The sequence below is a fragment of the Mandrillus leucophaeus genome, unplaced genomic scaffold (genome assembly GCF_000951045.1).
Source record: "Mandrillus leucophaeus isolate KB7577 unplaced genomic scaffold, Mleu.le_1.0 Scaffold126, whole genome shotgun sequence".
NCBI lineage: Eukaryota > Metazoa > Chordata > Mammalia > Primates > Cercopithecidae > Mandrillus > Mandrillus leucophaeus.
The window spans coordinates 2558877-2585403 of record NW_012100987.1 but is presented as its reverse complement, the minus strand read 5'-3'; the positions used below and the strand labels follow the sequence as shown (position 1 = coordinate 2585403).

The window sequence follows — 26527 nt, the reverse complement described above, 5'->3', positions numbered from 1 at the left end:
ATAAAGTAAATGCACACTTCATATCGGAAGAAAGGAGAATCCTAAACACGCCTGCTCTTCCATCAAGTCAATAATGAACCAAGAATAACTCTGCCTGAGATCTGTCTTGACCCTCGATGCCAGGGGTGTCCAATCTTTTGGCTTCCCCGGGCCACACTGGAAGAAGAAAAATTAACTTGAGCCACACATAAAATACACTAACACTAATGATAGCTGATGAGTTTTTAAAAATTGCAAGAAAGTCTCATAATGTTTTAAGAAAGTTTACAAATCTGTGTTGGGCCTTATTCAAAGCAGTTCTGGGTTGCATACAGCCCACAGCTGCGGGTTGGGCAAGCTTGCTCAGTGCCTTCCTTCTATTAAATATTGGTGAAAGCTAATGAACGTCTCCCAAGAAATGTGCCACGAACTTACCCAAGAAGGACTTGAATTCCTTTGTGAGGTCAAATAATCCCTTTAGGGTTCGGTTTATAAATATCATGTCTCAGATTCCATAGTATAGGCTGGTGCAAGAGTAACTACAGTTTATGCCATCCCTTTGAGAAAAACCGCAATTACTTTTGCACCAACCTAATAACAAAACTCTCCCCTCATGTGGCGAGCCCTGCACCTCCCAGTACCACCACTATTGGGGGCTAACTGCTACATGTCCTTATGTTTCAAGTGGAAAAATGTCTTCCTCAGGAGACGTTTTCTGACATCCTCCCTCTCATAGCTCAATTCTGTTTGTTTATTGTACCTTCTAGGACATCATTCCATTTTTCTTCATATCACATACTATATCAAAGGTCCAATAGAGATGTCAGAGTGTTCTGTGCTAGCTGACAACCTGCCATTGCTTCAGATCACTATTCTTTACACACTTGAAAAGGCTGTGGTTCTAGCCTCACTAGAAGGCATTTTCACACTTCTCAGGAAGGAGTTTAGAAAAAATCTTTTCACGCCATTCTGTCCTCAGTCAAGCATTCCTTGTGGAAGTTTCACCCCACCCCTTCCCAAACCCTCACCACACCCTAAGCATCACAGTAAATATGTATCTTCCTAGAACATGACATCCTACATGAAAACACTTTGGCCAAATACAGCTTTCTCTATTTGCGATTATAATTAAACCCATTCCACTGGGCACCTCCCTGGATGGTCTATTTCAGTCCAACTCTGTCCACAATTATCAGTTATTTGTTTCTATGATCATTTTGTGGAAAGTCAGTAGCTCTCATTAGACTGTAAGCACCATGAGACAGAAACAACATCTGCTTTGCCCAACACTGTATCTTTGGTGTCAATAAAATGCCTGATAATGATAGATGCACAATAGACAGCTGAAAAGACAAACAATTCAACTGACAGGACACATGAGCTTAGACACGGCTGTGCGCATTCACAGTCCTTCACGTAATGTGACATGTAGGGTAACCTATTTCTCTATCAGAGACCAGATACAACGTTACATCAACTTTAAAAGGAGCCAGTACAATCATCTACATTTATGCATTACACTTTGTATTTTTATTATTAGCATTTTGAAAATCCAACTTCCCTATCGTATTTTCCTTTGCTCATGCATACCAGAAATACACATCCTAAGAAGGAAGGGAAATGGGGGCTCCCTTTATTCTCTCAGCCTTCATTGCTGGCTCGCTGCCCAGCTGCACATATGCTAAACAAAGAATTGAGGAATTACTGAAATGCCCTTTCCTTTATTCATTCTGTAAGGTAGGCAGGCTTCTTCCACTAGACAGTTTTACTATTACCTAATTAATCAGTTAAGCAATAAAAAAACATATAAAATGCTATAGCAACATTTGTAGAATACGGTGATTATAAAACTTAGTATAAACTAATAAAAATAGAAAATATGGGATGTCCTCAGATAATTTCTCATACTAAACGCTCATCCCTTATAATTTGTTGTTGTAAAAACTTTGGGAAGCAGTGCCATACCAACATCTTGAGGTAGTTTTTCTTTTTCAAATTCAACAAGTTTTTGTTCCTCCATATTTGTTTTTATAAAAAAGAGAAAACTTTTTTGAATATTATTTTGATTTTTTTTGGGAGAGATAAGTAATTTCAATCATTTATTGATAATTGATGGATGTTAGACATTTATACATTATTTTTATTTATTATTATTTTTTAAGACAGAGTCTCACCCTGTCGCCCAGGCTGAAGTGCAATGGTGCAATCTTGGCTCACTGCAACCTCCACCTCCCAGGTTCAAGCGATTCTCCAGCCTCAGCCTCCCAAGTAGCTGGGATTACAGGCGTGCGCCACCACATCCGGCTAATTTTTTGTATCTTTAGTAGAGACGAGGTTTCAACATGTTGGCCAGGCTGGTCTTGAACTCCTGACCTTGTGATCCACCCACCTCGGCCTCCTAAAGTGCTGGGACTAAAGGCATGAGTCATCGCACCCAGCCTGTATATTATGTTCTTAATCATCCCAATAATCTTCTAGGCTAGATCATGTTATTATCCCTATTTTATCACTAATAAAAATGAAGATTAGTGAGATTAAATAACTTTCCCGTTACACAGGTATAAGTGACAAAGCCAGGGTTCTAACTCATATATCCTTGATCCCAAATCTCATATTCCTAATGATCATAGCACAGTCTGCAGGGTTTATGCTTACATTTTTATTCTTGATATGAAAAAATTACTAAGTAAAAAATAATGCATGAAACAAATATATTCATGTAGACAGCAAATTATAGCATGAGTCTTAAAAGTTCTGCTACAATAATTCATTTTTCAGAAAATTAAATTTTAGCAATGTACTTTATATATTATCCTTTTAAAATAAAAATCTCTCTCACAAAATGATCATGGCAAACAAAAAAAATCACTTTTGTTTCTTTCATTAGTGAATCAAAATTGTATGAAAGGTCATGAGCAACATTAGTATCTTTATTAATTAACTTTATAATAAAATAACTTTTATCTTATACAAAGATTAGGTTCTATCATTACACATATACACATATACAAGATAATATGCAAGTTTGCATGTTTTGCTACTTGTTAATTCCTAATTCTTAAAAAATTTACAATCTCATTTCTAAATTGTAAAATAAAATAAATACCTGATTTGGCCTGCAGTTATGTTATTATTATTCAAATTTGATTTGTTCAGTTCAAGCAGAAGTGTCAGCAATATCAAAGAGGGTTTGGCTCAGGTAAAATCCATGAAAAGGTTCCCTAATTCCTCTTTTCCTTTTATGTTTTCACTAGAGAATAGTGGGACTAGCTCCTGGCCCATTAGAGAACAAAAGAAAGAGATTACAGGTGTCTGCATCTCAAGTTTGCAGTCTAAAATACCTGTATGCTCTGAATCATCAGATTTTGATTTGGTTAAACTAGGAAGGTGAAACTTATTTCACGTGTGATGAAGAAACTTACTGCAGATAAAATAATACCTTGCTAATGGTGAATGCACAATTTTGTAATTCATATCTGCAAAAATTTCTGTAAGTTCACAATTAAATGTTACTTCTATGTATTTATTCCCACCTCATACAAGAACCAAAACAACCATATTTACTAGCATCTTATGAGAAGGCAGTGTTTTATGTACTCATCGATCATATTTTAATTACAGGCCTCAGTAGTAATATAGTGTCAAAGCAAAAAGTAATACAACATAAATCTTAATCCATCATTATTTCTAGGCTCTGAAGACAAAGTACATACATATGTATTTACTTTAAAAGGGAATAAGTCAATGATTATGGACATTTTGAGTTTCTATTGAGGGGTGGCTTGGTTTTTAGATTCACGGATAGTGAAGAAAGAGAAAAGACAGCATGACGCTATCACAATTTCTTCTAGTAAAATTCGGGGAAAAAAAGAACTTAGAAGTAGAAAATAACTTCATGACCAGCTGCATAACTATCAAATTTAATTAAATATCTAGTGATGATTACACATAGTCATGCAGAAAAGTTATCTTCCTGCCTTCTAGACCCTAAAAAGGAATATTAATATTGCATCTTGAAATATTTCCCGTATACTGAATCATCCTGTTCCTTAAAATAATAACTTAGCCTTATAAGAAGTTAATAACACAAGCTACATGATACTATTATAGTCAAACACCTAATTTTAGAATCATTTTAATGGCACCTTAATTTATAGGTTACTCAAAAGTGAATAATTAGATTCCAGGCATTGCAACTTCACAACATTTTATATTATTACCACCTAAATAAATTCCAATTGAACAACTCAACAAAGAAATATCCTGATTTACTGAAGAAAATTTTACACTTCATAATCTATAATTTACACTTCATAAGCAATTATGTCCACCATAGATTGCCCTTCCCAACTGAGGACTTAAAGAAGAGCATTTCAAAGCAAGTATTATTTTGCAAACTTAGATATCTGAATTCTGACATTACATGACCTATGGTAAATAAAAGTACACTGAGCAAAACTGGAGCATATACCTACATAAACATACGGTGAGTTCCCTCTAAACTGTGTTCTACTTGAAGGCTCAACAGCTGGCGTCTCTGTGTTGCTCTACACAGAACTTCTTCAGATGTAGTGTTTGCATACAATTTAGGTTTCGTTCACCGCAAAAATGAAGTCACCTGTAGTGCTGAAATAAATCAAGGCTTTGTTCATGTCTCTTACCTTTGCCATGGCCTCTCCCATCCTCCAAAAGCGGCACGACAATAGTGTTGTTCACATTTCCAGGTGACCTTACAGCTGTGTAGACAACAGGCACCGACTGTACCACCACAGGGATGCGGTGAACATGACTCAGTTTATTAGACTGTAAATTCATGGGACTTGAAGGCGGTACAGGATGGATAATGTGCAAAAACTGCTGGCCTCCAACACCAGATGCAGAGGCAACAAGGGGCCCTGGAGTTAATACTGTTGACGAAGATGACGCTGAAGATACTGATGTGATAACAGTTGGGGATGAGGCTAGACGACTAGAAGACGATGAAGAGGTTGAAGTTGAAGAAGGTGAGGAGGCAGACGCTGTCATGGAAACTGGGGAGGATGAAACGGCAGTAGGGGACGTCCTGGCTTTGTTTATTGACAAGTCCACTGGCTCAGTTTGTGTTTGGAAGTGATCTACAGATAACGAGTCCTCCGGGGGCTCCCCTTTCACATTATTTAGCAACAGGGGAACGGCTTCCATATCGGGATAGTTGTGGACGTTTGGAGACTGTGGGGAGAAAAATGGAACATATATTTATCTTTGTTTATCACACATTTTATCGATGCATGGCTTACCACTTGAATGTTTATTAATTTTTCTCTTACTGCTATGGGACATTTATTCATTCTCCAAATATCTGAAGGATTGCTCAGTGACAGTCACTGTGATTAAAACTGAGGGCACAAGAGTACAAAACAGAATCAGGCCTCTACCATAAAGACATTTTCATTCTATTGGGACAGACAGACAATTATTAAAATACTATGAAATCAGTGCTCTATGAAGGAGAAAACAGGTTATAGGAATCTCTTAAGATTCTAACCCTTACTCAACACTATCACAATATGGAAACGCAGTATCTGGCAACAATAGTGGGAAAACTCACCAGGAATTTCTACTTTCATACTTGGTGCAAGAGTTACCATACCTTACTCAGTATATTCTGAGCATTAAAAAAGGACATAAAGTTCTTCAACCTCCCACACCTGATCACTAATTTATTAAATGGAAGTCACTTCTAATAATTAGCTAACTTTTCTCAAAATAATGTGCACGACTACAAGTGACATTTTAGGAAACAATTTAAGAAAAACTTATTCTGAAAATTATAATTTGTCTATGAATTTTCATTTCATCTAAAATAATAATGATAATGTTGTTCAAGTTCACCTGCACTCTTTTAAGTTTTAATGAGCAAAATTTGATAATAATAGACTCCAAGATTTTACCCAGATTAATGTGATCAGCATGCTATTATTTGCATGAATATAATTTTACTCATATATCTACTCATTCATAAATTAAACAAACATTTATGAAATGTCTGCTTGCAAGTCCCCAAATGGCATAAGAGTACTATTAGCAGTGTCAGTCCAGACTAAAAAGACAGAATTAGACTATACTGATTATTTTGGTTACATCTGTTTGGCCTGGTTAACATAGACATTATTTTTCTATTACATGAGGAACAAAAACTTTTTTTCACTTTTTATGGTATCAGAACAATACCTACAATTATATTAAATTGGTTCATTTTGTTTCTCATTTAATAAAAGATTTTGGTGTGCTATTCCCCCTAAAACTTCAGCATACATTTAAAGGAACAAAACATGCTTCCTAAAGTCTTTTTAAAACAGAATATAAATTACAGTTCCATTCAAAACCTACAATAGGCAGTAGTGCAAGGGCATTTTACTCAGCAACTGAGAAAAGAAAGAAAATAAATCAGTAATGGGACCAGATCAACTAAAATAGAAAATGGGTTGATGTTTTAATGCTTTTTTTCCTTTTTCTTAGCTAACATGGTTATTTACCTATAAAAACATATGACTTAGAAACAATTAAAATGAGTCATCTAAAATATCTACTGTATGAAATTCTAAATGACAAGATTTTCAGTTTATGTGCTGAAATTGAGAAATAAATTTTTTAATCTTCTCAAAGACATTTAAAAAACAAAGAAAAAACAAACACTATAAATTGAACGGCTTTGATAAAAGCTATTAGCATTATCTACTCTTGTAACTAGAACAGTATTTCAATTTCAGCATTATCATTTTATTTCTTTGTAGAATAATGCAAAATGTTTCTTATTACTATATTATACCCACATAGAAATTCTTTGTTTAGGCTGCTTTCATAAAATATACCAACTAGTTTGTCATTAAAAGATAAAATATATCAGTAAGCACATATTACTAAACACCATTGGTTTGACTTTAAATATACTCTAGGTAAGTTTTTCTCCTTTTACCATATTAACATATCAAAAATTCTTACTTTAGAAATAGTGATTATTTCCACCACAAATTTTTCTCCTTCTAACTACTTAGACACAAGATTCCTACATACATTTACAAATCAAGGAGTAAAGAGCACATAACTGCAGAAACGTTCTATTACGTAAATGAAAGGTGACTGGGTAGACAGACAATACAGGAGGGGGAGCTGATAAATGTGGACCTTATCTGTAAAGAGATTGCTTGTGAGGCACCAAGTTTCACTGAGCTTTGCAGACTGCTTAGACTTCTCTAAATTATGAATAGAAGTCTACCTCTTGTGGATATCTTCTTAATCTCTTACTGAGGAAAATATTTACCTCTTAAGAAGTTTCATAACAACACCTTGTTGTTATGAACATTATGAACAAGGTTATAGCTAATAAATATTTGCTATATATGTTATATAACATATATTGTATATAGCATATAATAGATACAGTATAATATATAGCATATATAATATATAGCTACATTGCATATTACAGCTAAAGCATAATATTAGCATTCATTAGAAATCTGTGAAGCCAAATATTAAGAGCCCCTAGGTGCTTTGAGACACTTAAGAATTATATGGCTTTTGCATGAGCTCAAACCAGAATATAGAAAAGGCTCACAAAAATAAGGAAGAATAAACCAAACCTTGGGACCAAAGAAATCTTATTTAGAACCTTCTACAAATTACACATGAATTTGTAAACATCACAGAGACAGACTCTGGTTCCTTTTTCATATGTGGTAGTTCAAAGGCAGCTAGCACACTCAAAAATAACGCTTCATCACTATAAAGAAGACAAAATCCTTCCTGTACCATTCATCTGTTTACAGTATTGACACAGCAGCATATCCTGACAGCTGACACTAATCTCTTGTGCAACGATTATGGGGCAGGTAAAATCACCCACAATTCCAGCTTCAGATTACACAGACATATTTGTAAAGCCCGAAGTACTGCAAAAATATGGTCTCAAAACAGCTATGGCACATACTTGTGTTCCTCCTTTTAGGGAAGAAAAACAACCCAAAAGTCTTAGTCCTGAAATCATCATTAGAAATTCATTTCTTTACTTTTAGGAAATGGAAAATCAAAAGCATTGGTTTTGTGGTGCACACCTGTAATCCCAGCTACTCAGGAGGGTGAGGCAGGAGAATCACTTCTCCTAGGAGGCGGAGGTTGCAGTGAGCCAAGATCTTACCACTGCTCTCCAGCTTGGGCAACAGAGCGAGACTCCATTAAAAAAAAAGAAGGCAGTGGTTTTGAGATTTGCATCTGTAAATGTGTAGTTGTACTGACAGGAAGGGAGCACTACAAATGGCCACAAGGGGGAACGAAGGCTGAGGAGATACAAAGGAAACTATCCCAAGTGAGAAATACTTAGAATAGTGAAAAATTAAATGAAAGGATTACAGGTATTAGAGAAAGTAAGAGGAGATACGGGGTATGCCACTCAGGAACAGGCCTCAAAGGGGCTAAGAACACTGAAAAGAGGAGAAACAACAAAGAAAGGTCATAAGTTTTAAGCATAAGGAAGAGATACTTCTGCAAAAAGATCAAAGAATTTCATACTAAAATTTTGCCCTTGTTTACTAACTCTTCAATTCTTGATTCATTAATGAATTCTCATGGCAGTGTCAACTAAGTGGGACTTTTTTTTGTTTATTTTTAAATAAAAGCCCATCGCGATCTTTGCTTGGGAGTGATGACTATAGTTGAATTTTTGCTGTTGATGTCCCTGGTATGAAAGATAGAAAACTTACTGTATTCATATTAACATGCTAAAACCCTCCTTCTAACAGCATGAAGACTGTAGAAGAACACTGGGTTTTTGTCAAAGAGGAGAGTAATTTCGTTTTCCCAAAGATTATATAATATTCCTTGAAAAGGTCCACTGTAAACCTTAAATTTTTATAATACATATTAAATAACTGCATAAATACACACAAAAGGCCAGAAAAGTAAATGAAACAATATACTTCATTAAAAACAATGTGTGTGAAAACCTAAAGATAAACATAAGAAGGATTATACTGTCACGTTGTCTTTTCTCCAAAACTCTTAGTCAGTTTTACTCACATTAACCCACTTGATAAAATATTACACATAACATTCTAGTGAACATGTTTTTTGTGAGTGATCTGGAAATTACATTTGAGGTTTTCTAATCAGATAATTTTTTTTCTGAATAAACATCCTAAAATGTAATTTCAGCTTTAGGCATTTTGTTGAATGAATGTCAAATGAATCTAAAACCTCCGACATGTTAGTTGCCACAGTACTAGATGTGTTTCTTACAGTTATCTACTGCTATCAGCTGAATCTTATTATGGTCTATCTGTGAACAAAAAGCATTTTAAATGATGGTCGTATATTTTAATCACCTGGAATTTAAAAAGAAAGAAAAATATGTCTGGATACTATTCCATCTTTAAACCCCTCTGGGGATTCTTAATGTGTAGTCAGAGCTGAGGAGCATTGCATAATATTCTACTAAATGTCATTCAAGATTCACATGCTCTTTCCTCTTGAGTAACACCAGGGATGTTTAGAGACGGGGCTGACATACACAGGCATGCACACGTACACACAAGATGGTCCCAGCTATCTATCTACCCTTTCGGTCATCTGTCATTTAAATAAATTATGTTCCATTTTATTATACAAATGTGTTGAGAAATAATTTCATGGCAATTTTTAGAAAAGATTATAAAGTAACTTGCCTAACATTACATAGCTCATGGCTTCACCGTCACAAGAATCTTTGTTTTGTAGCCTGTTGTGTGATATTATTCAAAGAAAATTTGACTTGGACACAAAAGACTTAGATTCGTCAGCAATCCTTGTTGTTTATTAGCTGTGCCATCTTGGTATCATCACTAAAATTCTCTAGGTCTTAGCTTATCTGTCTATAGAAGTGTGATGTTAATTCCAAACTCATACAACTGTTGTGAAGATTGGGTTAATGACATTAAGTGCTTTTAAGTAATACTGAGAAATGAGAGAGGCAAGCAAATGAGCAGAACTTCCTCTGGTTAGAACCAAAAATTCCAAACAGAACTTACTCTATTACTAAAACTATCTCGGGAGGAACCTGACTCACTGAATGTAGCGTAAGATATATTCTGACACAGGATCTCATAAATACAGTCATTGCGGAGGCATAGTGTTTACTGAACCAGATAAATACATGTTACAAAAAGCTGAACAAGTCATCTTTAGGGATCTCTTATGATTATTTAGAAACAATTTTCTCTTAAAATACAGACAACTGTCATTTGACACTTTTTTTTCTCTACTTTCTAGCTGAGTTAGATTGGCCCACAGGAAGATCATATAACAGTTGATGGAACACATGTTAACTGACTGGTCTGATTTCTTAATTCCACAGTATAAATAACTTAATCCACAGTTCAAGTTCAGTGTGCATCCATTATGACAATAATATAACAAATATATTCAAATAATTGTTTTGGAATGTTGGTCATTCTTTAGCAGTCTTATTATGAGACGAAACAGGAGCATAATTGTTTCTTGTGTCTTGGTAGAAAATTAGTTTACATAAATTCCACTGTATGACTTAGTGATTAATTGAACATGTACCTTTTATAGGGGGTGTCTAAAGAAATTTACTGTGTACTTCACATTAAAAAGGAATTAAACTAAATCTATGACACCACATCCTTTGAGCTTTTAAGTTATATTGCATTATTTTAAAGACTAGTATGTTTCAGGTAAAGAGCCAAATTCCTTTTGAACATGAAGTGCACAGTAGGTACATGACTTAGTTTTGGTGCCTGGATTTCCCTTAGTAAATACAATTTTTTATTAGTAGGAAATGAAATGGTTTTAGAGATGAGCACCATCCTTAAAACAAGCATCCTGCAACTCTGGCTATTTCTCCTACAAGTATAAAAGTCAACACACATCTATTTGTGAATGGAGTATGCATTTCACTTTCCTCTATTCTTTTGTATTACTAAAAAGGGAAGCCTATTTTTCAATATTTGTCTTGCATGAGCCCCCATGGTCATAATTTACCTTGCTTTCAGCTCAGTGATTCTTCTTTACTCTACGTGTTCAAGGGCAAACTCTTAAACATAAATGCCGTAAAAGTGTGAATTTATAAAACTGACAAAGAAAAAAGTAAAGCAAAGTATATTCAAGAAAGATAAATTGTACTTCCTCTAAAAGTACAGATGAGTAAAAGGAAACAAGTAGAAATAACCTACACTGATAACCTGAAATTTGGTTTGAATGAGTTATCTACTGCATGTAAGAGGAAGATATTTGAAGAAATATTTAATTAAACTGCCTTATATCAATATGTCAATTGTTAGTTTAAGAAATGATTGATTCAGGCCAGGCACAGTGGCTCACGCCTATAATCCCAACACTTTGGGAGGCTGAGGCGGGTGGATCACTTGAGGTTAGGAGTTCAAGACCAGCCTGGCCAACATAGTAAAACCCTGTCTCTACTAAAAATACAAAAATTAGCTGGGCGTGGTGGCATACGCCTGTAATCCCAGCTACTCAGGAGGCCGAGGCAGGAGAATAGCTTGAACCCAGGAGGCGGAGGTTGCAGTGAGCCGAGATCGTGCCATTGCACTCCAGCCTGGGCGACAGAGCAAGACTCTATCTCAAAGCAAAACAAAACAAAACAAAAACAGAAATGATTGATTCCTTAAGAAAATTCGAAGTCTATGCATAACATAATGTACTCTCTGTGCTTTTACATTTATGTTTTTATGCTTTTACATTTGAATTGAAAATGCTAACCTTTAAAATGTGTTCAATACCCACACTTAAATTTATCCTAAAGTTCTCTTATTTCCTAATAGTTACATTTTTTCATGACCTATTTACCAGGACTTTCACAAATCATTTACCTGAAGCAAATCAGAATATATGTTCGCAGCTGACTGCTACTCTGAAACTCGGGTTTGGCCCGTGTGTGATGACATTAGGTTGGTGTGAGTGAGGAGGAGACAGGGAATTTTGTTTACACATTTTAAAAATTGATAAGCAGGCCAGGCGTGGTGGCTCATGCCTGTAATCCTAGCCGAGGCTGAGGCCGGCAGACCACCTGAGGTCAGGAGTTTGAGACCAGCCTGACTAACATGGTGAAACCCTGTCTCTACTAAAAAAAAAATACAAAAATTAGCAGGGTGCGGTGGTGGGCGCCTGTAATCCCAGCTACTAGGGAAGCTGAGGCAGGAGAATCGCTTGAACCCGGGAGGTGAAGGTTGCAGTGAGCTGAGATTGTGCCACTGCGCTCCAGCCTGGTCGACAGAGTGAGACCCTGTCTTAAAAAAAAAAAAAAATGATAAGCAGACATTCCCAAGGATTGAAAAGATGGACAAACATTTTTAAACAAGAACATAAATGTGTTTTAGATAAATACACAAACATTTAGCAAATAAATGATATTTTCTTTTACCATATAACTTAACTAGGGAATATACATCACACTTGCTAGCTGGGAATATGGTGCTCAAGATGTTTTGAATTTTAAATCCTACTTATATGGCCAGAAGAAGAAGCAGTATCACTATAACAGGTCAAAAAAGGAAGTCTAGGAAGTTGGATTAAGTCCTATTATCTTACAATTGTTTTTAAACAAAATTTCACAAAGCACACAAAAATGTCTTAAAAATAAAGAGGTAACTATTATAGGGTTATCTTTTCCCCATGATTAGAATTTTGTTCTTTTGGTTTTGAATTAATGTTATTATTCATTGGATGACTTAAAATATTAATTAAAATTTCACTATACATGCCAGAAAAACCTGTTGTATAGAGTTTTAAGGGATAAAAGGTTTCATTTAAATCTTTATCCTAAACCACAATCTCACTCTAGTGCCTGAGGCAAATGTTCTGTGCTAGTTACATATTTTAAAATATGCAATAATGTTTACCATCCTCAAACAGATTAATCTCTGCTACCAGATGGGCCCTGCTTTTGATTCTATAAAATGTTCACCATAAACAGTTATTTCTTACAACAATATCTCATAGTATTGCAGTACATCACATTTCAGAGAAAGAAAACTTGACCTCAGAGTGGCTGTGACAGTCAAATGATACATTTGAAAACTCCTACACAGGATAAATATGTAAAGCAAAACTATAACCTGTTTATGTAAAAGAAAGTATATTACCAAAACAAAGGTATATTTGCAAAACAATGGCTTTGCTTTTGGGATAACACAGTAGTAATAGGTCCTGGAACCAATCCACCATGGATGCTACCAAGGTTCCAGGACCCCTCCTCCAAGGATACCAAAACTACAGATGCTCAAGTCGGTGATATAAAATGGCATAGCATTTGCATACGGCCTATATAAATCTCCTCATATACTTTAAATTATCTCCAGATTGCTTATAATATCTAATACAATGTAAATTCAATGAGAACAGTTGTCATTTCATATTTTTTTATTATCTCTCCAGTCCTAAAATTTTCAATCGGCAGTTGGTTCAATCCGCAGATGTGGAATCCAGGGATACTGAGGGACAACCGTATATACTTGTCTTCTAATAGAAAACACGTTTAAAGAGAGATACATCACCAGGCCAAGGCAAGACTAATGGTGAAGTTGAGAGAAATCTCTCTTTTCCCACCTCTCCTGGAAACAGAGGCAGCTCCAATGGGAAAGTGTCACAAGTAGAAAAACCAGAGTTTTGAAAGGCCCCAGAACTTTTTCATGAGCAGTCGATTTATTTATTTTTCAAATTTTATTTTAGAATCACGGAGTATATATGCTGGCTTGTTATATGGGTATATTATGTGACACTGAGATTTGTGGTACAATTCATTCCATCACCAGGTAGTGAACACAATACCCAACAGGTAGTTTTCCAATCCTTGCCTCCCACCCCCAATAGTACCCAGAGTCCATGGTTACCATCTTTGTGTTCATGTGTACTCAATGTTTAGCTCCCACGTATAAGTGAGAACACGTGGTATTTGGTTTTCTGTTTCCGTATTAGTTCGCTTAGGATAATGACCTCCAACTTCATCCATGTTGCTACAACGGCCATGATTTCATTTGTGTGTGTGTGTTTGTGTGTGTCTGCATAGTCTTCCACGGTGTATATGTACCACATTTCCTTTATCCAGTCCACTGCTGGTGGGCTTCTTGGTTGACTCCATGTCTTTGTTATTGTGAATAGTGCTGCAATGAATAAATGGATGCATGTCTTTTTGGCAGAATGACTTACATTCCTTTGGGTATATACTAGTAATGGGATTGCTGGGCCGAATGGTAGTCCAGCTCTTACTTGAGAAATCTCCAAACTGCTCTCCACAGTGCTTGGACTAATTTACATTCCCAACCAAGAGCGTATAAGCATCTCGTTTTCTCTGGGGATCTCTCCAAAATATGCTACTTTTGTTTACTTAACAAAAGCCATTCTGACTGGTGTGACATGGCATCTCACTGTGATTTGATTGAGCAGTGGATTTAATTGCAACTCAATTCGCTACGAAAATAATAAAACACATTCACATAAACCAACATTTTAGCCTTGGCTTTTGTCTTCAGGAAAAGGAGTATAGAGTCATAAAGGTGTTTCTGAGGATCCCAGAGGGTGACATTACCTAAGGCTGTTGTAATGGGCCCTTTTTGGACTACAACGGCCACCAGGCCCACACAGGTATATGTAATTAATGTACTTAAGTAGGAGAATAAATTGTACAAATCAAGCTCCCATTGCCTATACTGGTCAAGCAGCAGCATAAACAAAATGGGAAAAGAGCCAGGCTGGGGACTTAGAAATGAAGGCAGCCACAGGGAGGCAGAAAGGAGGAAAACTGATGTTCCCGAAAAGGGGGCCATGCCCACCAGCCACAGCTTCTGCTAATTAGGTGTGAGTTACAGTGACACGAAGACCCTCAGCTCAATGTTCCTCTTGGCTGGGACGCTTATCCATCAGAAACAAGAATTTTAAAATATGATCATAGTAATGCTGACAAGGATGTAGGAAAACTGACACCAATATTATGCTACAAGAGAGGAAGGTAGGCGTTTTAAGGAATCCTGTTGAACTGTCTCAAAAGTCTTAAAATACCTTAGAACTAATAACTACACTTTTAAGAATCTAGGAACTGCCATCCTCCTCTCTCTCTTCCTCCCACCCTCCCTCCTCCATACACATACCCAGCCACCCACCTACCTGCACACTCACCTCTTAAGCAGAGAGGGAATGACCCTATATTCAGAAACCATTCAACATCTATCCCTAACTACTCAACTTTAAGAAACAAAATAATGTTTGGAAATGGCACCCTCAAGCAAACATTCTTTAAACCAAACCAAACAAAAAAAGGGCCTGGAGCGGTGGCTCATGCCTGTAATCCCAACAATTTGGGAAGCAGAGGTGGGCAGATTGCTTGAGCTCAGGAATTTGAGACCAGCCTGTTCAACATGGTGAAACCATCTCTACTAAAAATACAAAAATTAGCTGGGTGTGGTGGCGTGTGACTAGTCTCAGCTACTCCGGAGGCTGAGGCACGAGAATCACTTGAACCCAGGAGGTGGAGGTTGCAGTGAGCCGAGATCGCGCCACCGCACTCCCAACCTGGGTGAGAGACTGAAACCCTGTCTCAAAAAATTAAATTAAATTAAATTAAAATTAAACAAAATTAAAAAAAAAAAAAAAGGAGTCAAGGAAAGTTTTAAGGCAGATTTAGTCATGATTCCCATGGACTGATCTCACAATTTCAAGTGTTGGAACACCAAAAGCAGCTTTCTAAAGACAGTCTTTATGTTTATATATATAACATATATAGCAACCATTTCAATTTCATGCAAATAAGTAGTTCAGATTGTTTTGAGAGAACATCCCAGGGGCAACATCATCACTGATTTAAATAGCACTGTATCTAAAGTGAACTGGACAAGAATCAAGATGACGTGTTCTAGAAAACTTTGTTAGATGACTTAAAAAGGAGCCTGGTGAGGACACAGAAACTGATGTTGAAATTGAATGTAAAGATGCTGAATGAAATAATGACACAAAATTTGAGAATTTAGGGAAACTTTGCATGTTAAAATTTATACATTTTTATATAAAATGTGATGGGATTTGTTTTTTAAGTAATTTAATACATTAAAATATTAATACTCAAGCTGAAATTATCTACACATTTATACATTCTAGTTGGTTACAAAAATTCCTTCCTGGGGAAATAGGGCTACATTACTGCAGGGACTTACATTTAGACACAGACGGCAATTTCAGATTTTGAGAAAGATGTCTATAAGGATGTGTAACTTTGTCTTATTCTGGGGAGTAAAAATTACAAACCAAAACATGGACATAAAGACAATCAAGTTTGAAACAAAGATTTTAACCTTAGCTATTCACTGCAACCATTTATGAAACATTTTATGTTTCATATGTGCAAAGAACAGAGACCTATGGCAGTAGGTATGGTGAAGGTATCAATAGTTTACAAAGCATTATATGTAATTCTAATAATCACACAAGTTTGAGAAACAATATTTAATGGCAAGGAAACTTTTTACATAATGTTAAGTGAAAAAATGTTAGTATTACAAAACTATATAAAAAGTACGAGCTTAATTTTGTTCCCCAAAGCATTCTCATTTATACATGAAAATAACACATGGAAAAAAATGTTCTGGAATGTTAACAATAGTTTTTCCATTAAGTGAATCTGTGGGTGAACTACATTTTCTTTTTTAACTTTTTTCCTATATTTTCTACAGCAAATCTTTGCTACTTTTAAAATTTAAGAAGTCATATTTTTAGAAAGAAAAATATTTTAAGAAAGAAACCTAAAAGAGGAGAAGAGCTTTTTAAATCTGGTTTTCATATTTCTAGATCCTAGTGAACAATAATGTCATTAGAAGAAAATATTCTCTACTGTTAAAAGATCAATTTGCTAAGTGTGTTACTAGATTGGTGGCATGATTTTTCTATAAAAATTAACACATCCACTTACAATTTGAAATTAACTAAGGAAAACAGCTAAATATAACTGATAACTGAAGGTATGTGATTCTAGTTCCCCCAGTGGATTAAAACTATGGTGCTCCCTGGAAATCCCAAACTGCAGCATTACTGGGAGATTTACTACTGGGTGAAGAATGTCATGTTTGAGAAACTACCATAAACAATTACCTATCAGCATCTGGGTACTACAGGCCTTTTCTGTTTGGATGAAAAGTTTTCCATCAGTAACTATTTAGTGATCATTCTATTTAGTGATCATTACTATATAACCAACACAAATTGTGGTAAATCTGAGGATGCTACAAAAGGATTTTTAACCCTTGCTCTGATAACAGCATTTTCCCCTAGAGATTTAATGAGAGTTCCATCACTTTTTAAAAGTGAACTACATTTGGGAAACATGAAAAGGAAAAGTAATGGAGAAAGTTTCAACTCTATATTCTATAAAAATGGAGAGCATTAAGAACGAATTTGAGGAAAACAAAATTGTGCTCTTTAAATCAATGTCTTCAGAATGCATAAACTGAAAAAGTAAATTTGAAGTAAGTGTTATAAAGACTGTGAAATCAATTTTAACCGATCATTTTAAAACGCAGGAAAAAGAGATATTTACCATTAATATTTACTACAACATTATCTGGTAAAGTTTTCCTCTCTAGTTTTACAAGTGAAGAAATACGGTCTCACAGAGGTTGAAGACATTGCCCATGGTCCCAGTGTAACATAGACCTGTAATCTAAACCTAAGGGTAGGCTGGGCTCGGTGGCTCACGCCTGTAATCCCAGCACTTTGGGAGGCCGAGGCGGGCAGATCACGATGTCAGGAGATCAAAACCATCCTGGCTAACACGGCGACACCCCATCTCTATTAAAAATATAAAAAATTTGCCAGGCGTGGTGGTGGGCGCCTGTAGTCCCAGCTACTTGGGAGACTGAGGCAGAAGAATGGTGTGAACCCGGGAGGTAGAGCTTGCAGTGAGCCAAGATGGCGCCACTGCACTCCAGCCTGGGCGACAGAGCGAGACTCTGTCTCAAAATAAAAATAAAAAAATAAACCTAAGGGTAATTCCTAAGACTGAATTCACCTCCCCATGCTGCCTGCATCAGCCCTGGAGAGGAAGAAAAAGACCTCCTGTCCTTATTGGTGAAATTTTCTCATGGAGTTCATGTGCAATTAGTACTTGGAAATACCAGCTGAAGAGAATATAAAATAATGGGCACTGCTAGGATAGTTGTTTGTATGCTGCAACCCACTTCCCCAACATACCTCGCAAATAACAAATTTAATGGCATGACGCAGATGTCAATTACCAACATCATAATGTCTATTTCTTATTTAGTTCCTGTTTGTTCTCAAGTCAGGCTTTAGAAAAATAAGGACAATAAAAATCATCCCTAATTTAGGAATAGAATCCTGCATTTTGTTCAGTGGTCATGCTGTATGGGATATGTGTCTGAAGGAAATGAGAAAAGATGGTAGCATAAAATGGAAAAAAAAAAAAATCCAAAACCAAAAACTTCATTATATTTGAAAGCAAGTACAATTAGCATTGCAAGGAGAAAAATCAGTTCACCATGAATGTAATTTCTTTTCTTCCTTTTCTTTCAAGCTAAAGACTCAGACATTTTTTTTAAAAGTTTTATTTTTGACCAATGATGAGTGCTCTTTGGTAAAACCAATGTAACAAAGCATAACTTTTGCAAATGGGACAATAAGTGAGAAGAAATGCAGTGTGGTTTTGTAAAAAGGATACATGCCTGAGTTCTGGTCTGGGTTGCGTTTTATATGATCAGTTCATTCACTGTCTCTCTTCAATTTCTAATTGAAGATGATGTTGATTATGCTTTTGCACAGTTCAGGTGTCTGTTATCTCTTCCACCCGTACCAGATTCCACCTGTTCTAAATTAGATGCCACTCTTTTGTGCTTCCAAAGCACTCTGAGCTTTGTGCTTCTTTGTCTTATGAGGCCACGGGCCCACTGAAGGTATCATTTTTATCTTGTTCTTTTGTAGACAAGCACCTATCACAGTCCCCAGTACAAAGTAAGCACTTAATTAAAGCTCACTAGTAAGGCTCCAGTTGCTCTCTAAAGGCCTTACTGGGTCTCAGACTGAATATATCTATGGGCCAGGTGCAGTGGCTCACGCTTGTCACCACAGCACTTTAGGATGCCAAGACTAAAGGGTTGCTTGAGCTCAGGAGTTTGAGATCAGACTGGGCAACACAGAGAGACCTTGTCTCTAACTAAAACTAAAAAATAAAAATAAATAAGCTGGGTGTGGTGGTGCACACCTGCAGTCTTAGCCATGCCAAAGGCTGAGGAAGAAGGATCACTTGAGCCCAGAAAATCAAGGCTGCACTGAGCTATGACTGCATCACTGCATTCCAGCCTGGGCGACAGACTGAAAAAAAATCTATGAATGAATTAATTACCCCGTGTCTAAAATTTAAACAGAAAATATATTAACTTATTATAACACATATAAAAATGAAAGTTGAAAGTTTCCAGTGGCTCATTCTTTTGTTAAAGAATTTAAATTTATCAATTGATATTTAATTCCTCCCACTACAGAACTTTAAGTGACTAGTTTCCATGTATTACAAGATGATTTTTAAAAGAAGAGATGAAAGACACACACTTCCAAGGGGCTTAAAACCAAATGTATGAGTCATATTTTGTATTTTTGCTAATTTGAAATACATTTCTTTTTTATAACTAGAAAATTTATAATTAGCATCTCTCAATATGTCACAGTAACAGGAAGTTAAAAAATAACATTCTTTCTGGTTCCAAAACTCAGTCTTCATGTCTATCAAATTTTTCAAAGTTAGTTAGGATTCTGCATTTTTTCTGTCAATCGGGGTGTAATACATGGCATGAAGGTTATAAATCCTATAATTAGATACAATGATAAATCCATGTACCCCATTCTTGTTAATTTTCCATTCCATGATAAATAAAAACTGCTAACTCTGATCCTTTCAGTGTAGGGATGACCTGTACCAGCAACCCACAAATTCTGCCACTGCTTCCTGCACAGTGAACTCTTCACTTGCCTTTCTCCTCCCCTTGGCTTATCTTGCTCAGCTCCTTCACGTTGATTCCATTCTTCTAGAACTTTTGCGCTGGCATTCTTATTTACACTAAGGAGTAGCTATTAACCGCAGGTAGTGCATCCCCCAGGGGACAGTGAGCAGCATCTGAAGACATTTTTGATTGTTACAACTGAGGAAGTGGTGACAAGACAGTTCCCACGACAAAGACAAAAGATCAAGAGTGTCGAAGTTTAAAGAAACCCTGAATCAAGCTATCATCTTTTTCCTACTATTTCTTTTCCCCTAACATCTTATATTTTACTTTTTTTTAATTTGTGGAATTCTTCTGTTTTCCTCATTTTTTTTCTCTAACTCTTCTATAAGTGTTAATCATGTAAATATATCTACAGAGTCCAAATATATATACATACACCTCCGTGGGTATGTGAATATGGCTCAGGTATTGGTATGAATGCTGGTGGGCATGTGTGTATTCTTGTGACATCTTAGCATGTAGTACACTTAAAAATCATGGAAGGAGTCTGTGTGATAGAATATGTACAAAAATTAACTTGAAGTGTTTATTACCTATATATACAAATGTGTGTATCTACGTGTTCCTAGTAAGTATTAACTGTATAGTTTTCATATATTTGCTTAAGTGTACAAATAGAAGAATGCAGATATCGTTGACTTTTTTTTTTTTTTTTTTTTAAATCAAAGGGCGTTGGGGTTGAGTTAAGAACCTTAACACATAAATGCAGTTGATGATCTCTAAATTCATTAAGCATCTGTCTTTCAAGAAAGGATTCTGGACATCAGCCCATGTGATGCTACTGTTAGCGAAATCTAGGCCCCAAACTCCAATTAGTTTTACAACATATAAAGGGGAAAAGCCATGTCTAACAATTATAAACATGCTGCACATACATTACAGTGTATTGTTTATTCCTCACAACATCTCAATATAAAAAAACTATTATGAATCACATTTTACAGATAGGAAACAGATGTGGAGAGGTTAAGAAATGTGCCAGTGGCTCTTGACAATGTCAAGACACAATCTTTGGTGATCTCTGGCAATAAAATCCATGGCCACAACTATTACTGCAATACTAACTCCCACATCTGAATCTCTAATGCATGCCCACAGCAGATTAGGAAAGACCGAAATCACTGTAATCAATTCTAGAAAACATTTGACTCTTATTTTGTGCAATTTTAAGATGACTATAATGTTTCGTAAAGAAAAGAGAGTCAAAAGGTTAAGTAAAAACTTTCACAGACTTCAACAACATATCTTAGCAGAATTATTTTTTCCTTTGTTGGTTTTCCTTATAAAATCTCTAAGAAAACAACAACTGTACATTATTCAATTATTTATCACTGAATAAATAAGAAAAAGAAAAAAGGCACATTAATCACTTCTTTGATCCAAATAGAAGTTTGGTTCCCATGAGATGAAGTTACTCTGTTTTTAGTTTTAAATAATTCCTGTGATAAAATCCCAAATTAATTATTAAGTAAATTAGCAAACTCACATTATATGATTCATTTTCTTCTTAGCATCAGAACTTTCAGTCGCAGTTAAGATAGCCAACGTTCAATTATCTACTCATAGCCAGGATCACAGTACAAGTAATCCCAAGTGACAGATAATCCAAAAAGGTATTTATGTTGGGTTTAAAATTCATTATATGATTCCAGCAGATTTACCACCATAATTATATTTATTAGGCTCATACTAAAATGCATTTGTATTTCTTAAAAACATGCCAACTGAGGGAGGATCTCAGAAACACGCTGGATGAAGAAAGGAAGCTGATTTGCTATTAGCAATTTTCCTGTGAATAACTGACAAAGTCATGGGGACAGTGAAACTAAATTTCATACTTATTAAGAGTCTTATGTGATTAATTAGATAATACATTACAGCAGTATTGTAGAGGTGTTGTGGCATGGGCTGTGGATTCCAACAGACAGGTTTGTGTACTGGTTCTGCTCTTGTTCTTTGACCATAATCAAGTTTTTCATCCTTCTAAACTTCAGTTATTTAAGTTATTTACTTACAACAGTGCTAATATTAGCACTCCCTACATATTAAGAGTGTTCTAAAAATCAAATTATTAAATGCACACTGCTTGACACAAAATAGTTAAAATCAGTTGTGGCGGTTATTTTTTGTTGCAGCTATTATTTTATCTATTTTACTGTAGTGCTAAAACTAGAACATCTGATAGTTTGTATCATTCTTGCCTCCCATAAAATGATGCCATCTTTGATTATTCAATAAATTACAAAGTATACTGTAGGGTCAAATATTAGAATATGTTAATAATCTGGTGCAGAAGACAGACATAACTATCAAAACTAACTGGAAAATATTAGAGATGCACAATTTTCTAGTTTTAAACTTCTGGGGCCATATATATTCAGGAATTCAAACTTTTTGTAGGTGTTTTAGAAGGTAACAGCACACTGCCAGGAGGGCTTGGGGTGGAACTGGATACTCTGACACATTAATATTTCTGCAGTAAAACACATGAACATTTACACTGAGTGTTATAAAGACTGTAAATACTTGTATGTCAGTTTAGTACAGTTTTTAATTCTAAATAAGTATTTTTTCAGAATTTTTAAGGATTTTAGATTATAGGTAAGTCGTAGAAATGGATTAAAGAGAATGATACAACCAATCTCGACTCTACAGTTTTCCATTAATAATAATGTACTACATATCACAGCATTATAGGGTCAGATAACTGGGGAATTAAAAATTCCTCTTGGTTTACATAAAATGGTCCTGAATAATTTCTAGTAAATGGAATTCTAAGTAGCAATTCAAGTTTAAGTAATTACTCTCCAATTTTAAAAAGGGTATGGCAGATATCCTGATTTGTATAAAGTGATATATAGATAGCATTATCCATTTTATACTTGGTTTCAATTATGAATTAATTTATCTCACAGCTGTACTTTACCAGTGAGTGGGATTAAATTATTAGATTCAAGGATTTAACAAACTATTAAATTCCTCAGTGATGATCAGTAGATGAAGCAGAACATACACAATATGATTGGAAATGGAGCAGAGTTCTCCAGGGAAAAAACATTGATCTTTACCTACTATCTTCCCACAGATACACAACAATTATATCAGATTGTAAATAGTCCCCAGTATGAAGCAGAAAAAAATCTGATGCATATTTATAAAAGACTGAAAGAAATCGTTTCTATAATTCACTGACCAGAGTAAGGAAAATATTATTGACTATAAATTCAAAATATTCAATCCAAAGGATTTTAAATTACAAAGGAGTTCAAAAGTTAGTCTAACTGCCTGGGTAAAAAAGTTAGTCTAACTGCCTGGGTAAAATTTGCTGAAAATTCTGTTCAACAGAAACATCAATCAACACAAAATTCATCATTCAGGAAGTGCTAAATTTTCAGGAATCGCTGACATGAGAAGATAACAGTAGAATGAAGGAACATATATGCGATAAAAGTGGTACATAAAAGACCATAAAAATAAGGGTTTTGAAGAGGACTTAATGTTGTCAAGTTTGAATATGGTTAGAGTAATAGTTTTCAATCCGATATAAAATTAAGGAGTAAATAACAAGTAAACAGGTTTAAAAGCTTCAGTTGTCCAAGTACAGGTATAAGGAGAAGTCTGACAGAAAATGTATGATGAAAGACATATACAGTTGTATAATAAAAACAACAAATAAAGAATCATGGCCCCTTCCACTAAACAGAAAAGGAGTCTATAAATAAGTCAAATGTTAAGGCCAACTTGATTGCCTAAATTCCAAATGTAACTTTGTGCTTTCTGTTAGGATAAAAATAATAATAATATGAATAGCTCTATAATCACATTATCGCAGTAGTGAGCTGTACACATTTCTTACCATTGTTTCAAAACCCACATTAAACTGCAAATCTTTTTCATGAGGGGCTTTATGAAACGAACTCAAAGTGATGACACGGAAAATAATCTGGACAATTTACAGCAAATGAAATGTGGAAAAAGAAAAGCCCAAATTTCATTTCAGCCAAGGCAGGGTAATTCGTATTAAATCAACTCTTGTATTAGAAACAGTAACAAAACTGGATTAAATTTGTAAAAGTGTATTTTAAGACACTGGAGAAGAACTAAACCAATCAGAACTTTAAGGTCCAAGATCCAAAAAGGAAAGAAACACAAGGAAAGGAACTATCGTTGTATATGATTTTTTCCTTGATGCATAATCACAACGTCTGCTATTCACTTACATTACAAAATATTTCAGAATACTATTTCAAATTGCTTAAAACTAAAAGTAGAGAAATAGATAAGAACTAAAAGGAGAGAAATAGATAAGAAAAATAAGAACAAACTAAAAATTTTTAGAGTTATCCAACATGTACTTTAAAATAACAATCATGAAATGCTTAAGAAAAGAGGTATAAGAAAATTGTACTCCAAAGCTACAATCTACAAAACCAAACAAAAACATAGTCAAATACACAGATTCCAGAAGCGAAAAATACAATATTTGAATTGAAAACTTGACACTTGTGTTTGACAGCAGAAGAGACATAGCAGAAATGATTAATGAACTGAAAAATGAATGAGCAAAAATGAGAATGTAGTTCAAGTGAGAGTAGTATGATATATTTAAAAGCATAAAACAGGCCCGACACAGTGGCTCACGCCTATAATCTCAACACTTTTGGAGGCAGAGGTGGATCACTTGAGGCCAGGAGTTTGAGACCAGCCTGGCCAACATGGCAAAACCCCACCACTACTAAAAATACAAAAATTAAATGGGAGTGGTGGTGGGCACCTGTAATCCAGCCACTCGGGAGGCTGAGGTGCGAGAATCTCTTGAACCCGGAAGGCAGAGGTTTCAGTGAGCTGAGATCATGCCACTGCACTCCAGCCTGGGCAACAGAGCAAGACTCTGTCTCAAAAAACAAAAGAAAACAAAAACACGTAAGATACACGGGAAAGGTATTATGTGTGTGTAACAGGAGGCCCAGAGAAGTGGAGAGAAAGAGTAGGGAAACAGGGCACAGCAACATCGAAAATACTGGTCAGATACTTTCTGAAAGACATTATGCTGTAAAATTCAAGAATCTGTAACTCCCAAGCAATATAAATTCAAAAGAAACTACTCAAAAGTAGTCAGTGAAAAGATGACCTCCCAACGAGTTTGAAGAGTTACTTTTCAAGAAAATGACAGAGCCATAAGACAACAGGATAGGTTTACATTCTGAAATAAAAAAATTAAACGATTGACAACTTTGATACGTTTCTATCAAAAATGAAGACAAAACACAAACATTTTACATAAAAACGGAGCATTCATGGCTAACAGACCATATAAAAAGAAGTACTAAAAAAATTCTTCAGGCCCAAGGAAAATCATCCCTAATACAGAAATATGGAAATACAGGAAAGAAAAAAGAGCATAGGAAAAGGTAAATATGTACATAAATCTAACTGAGTAATGAAAACATCTTTCTAGGCTAATAATATACTGTCTTAACAATAATTATATTTTGGGGTTTAAAATGTGGGGCAAAAAGGGCGGGGGGAATTTATAGAGTTAAAATGTCCCAAGATCTCTGCGTTGTCTAGAAATAAGTAAAAGGATTAAACTATGGTGAGCATTAAAAAGCCAGAGGGGCAATGCAAATCTATAGGATAAACCACTGAAAATTATATTTACAGAGAAGGTAGAGAAAGGAAATTTTAAAATATCAGAAAAAAGGGAAGAAAAAGCATACAGCGTGATGGTATAATGTACAGTACTACATTCTGCAATTAAGTAGTCTAGTTTTTATGGTTTTAAAATTACAGCTTCGATTTCCTCCCCCCGCCACCCGCCCCACTACGGAGTCTCGCTCTGTCTCCCAGGCTGGAGTGCAGCGGCGCTATCTCGGCTCACTGCAAGCTCCGCCTCCCGGGTTCACGCCATTCTCCTGCCTCAGCCTCCCAAGTAGCTGGGACTACAGGCGCCCGCCACCGCGCCCGGCTAATTTTTTTGTATTTTTAGTAGAGACAGGGTTTCACCGTGTTAGCCTGGATGGTCTCGATCTCCTGACCTCGTGATCTGCCCGCCTCGGCCTCCCAAAGTGCTGGGATTACAGGCGTGAGCCACCGTGCCTCGCCTACAGCGTCGATTTTTAAGAAAAACTTAAATGTAGTAACTTTTAAATATAAGAAAATAAAAGTTTAAAGTAAATGACTGAAAAACAGTCATTTTTCATTAGGCAAATACACAGCAAAAGAAGGTTGGTAAAGTTATAGTCATACTAGGGAAAAAAGATGTAAAGCTAGAATAATTACTAGAAACTAAAAGCACAGTTTACTGACAAAAGAACCACTCCAACAGGAAAAACTTTTTATATATATACATATATGACATATATATGTCAATTTATAAAAGTCTTAAAAAGCAAAGACATAAAGAACTAAAATGAGTAATAGATAAATCTACAAATATAGTGTGAAATTTTAGCATATAACTCACTCAAAGAGAAAAAGTTAGCAGGGCTATAGAA

The 26527-nt window shown here is 35.5% G+C and overlaps 1 protein-coding gene across 1 annotated transcript in view; it reads right to left on the bottom strand.

Moving 5' to 3' along the window:
- KLF12 (Kruppel-like factor 12) overlaps positions 1 to 26527 on the bottom strand; it is a 507200-nt gene that overhangs the window by 198761 nt on the left and 281912 nt on the right. Inside the window, exon 4 of the mRNA XM_011972015.1 lies at positions 4641 to 5187. Coding sequence (XP_011827405.1) covers positions 4641 to 5187 — 547 coding nt within the window. The remainder of the gene's footprint in view (positions 1 to 4640; positions 5188 to 26527) is intronic.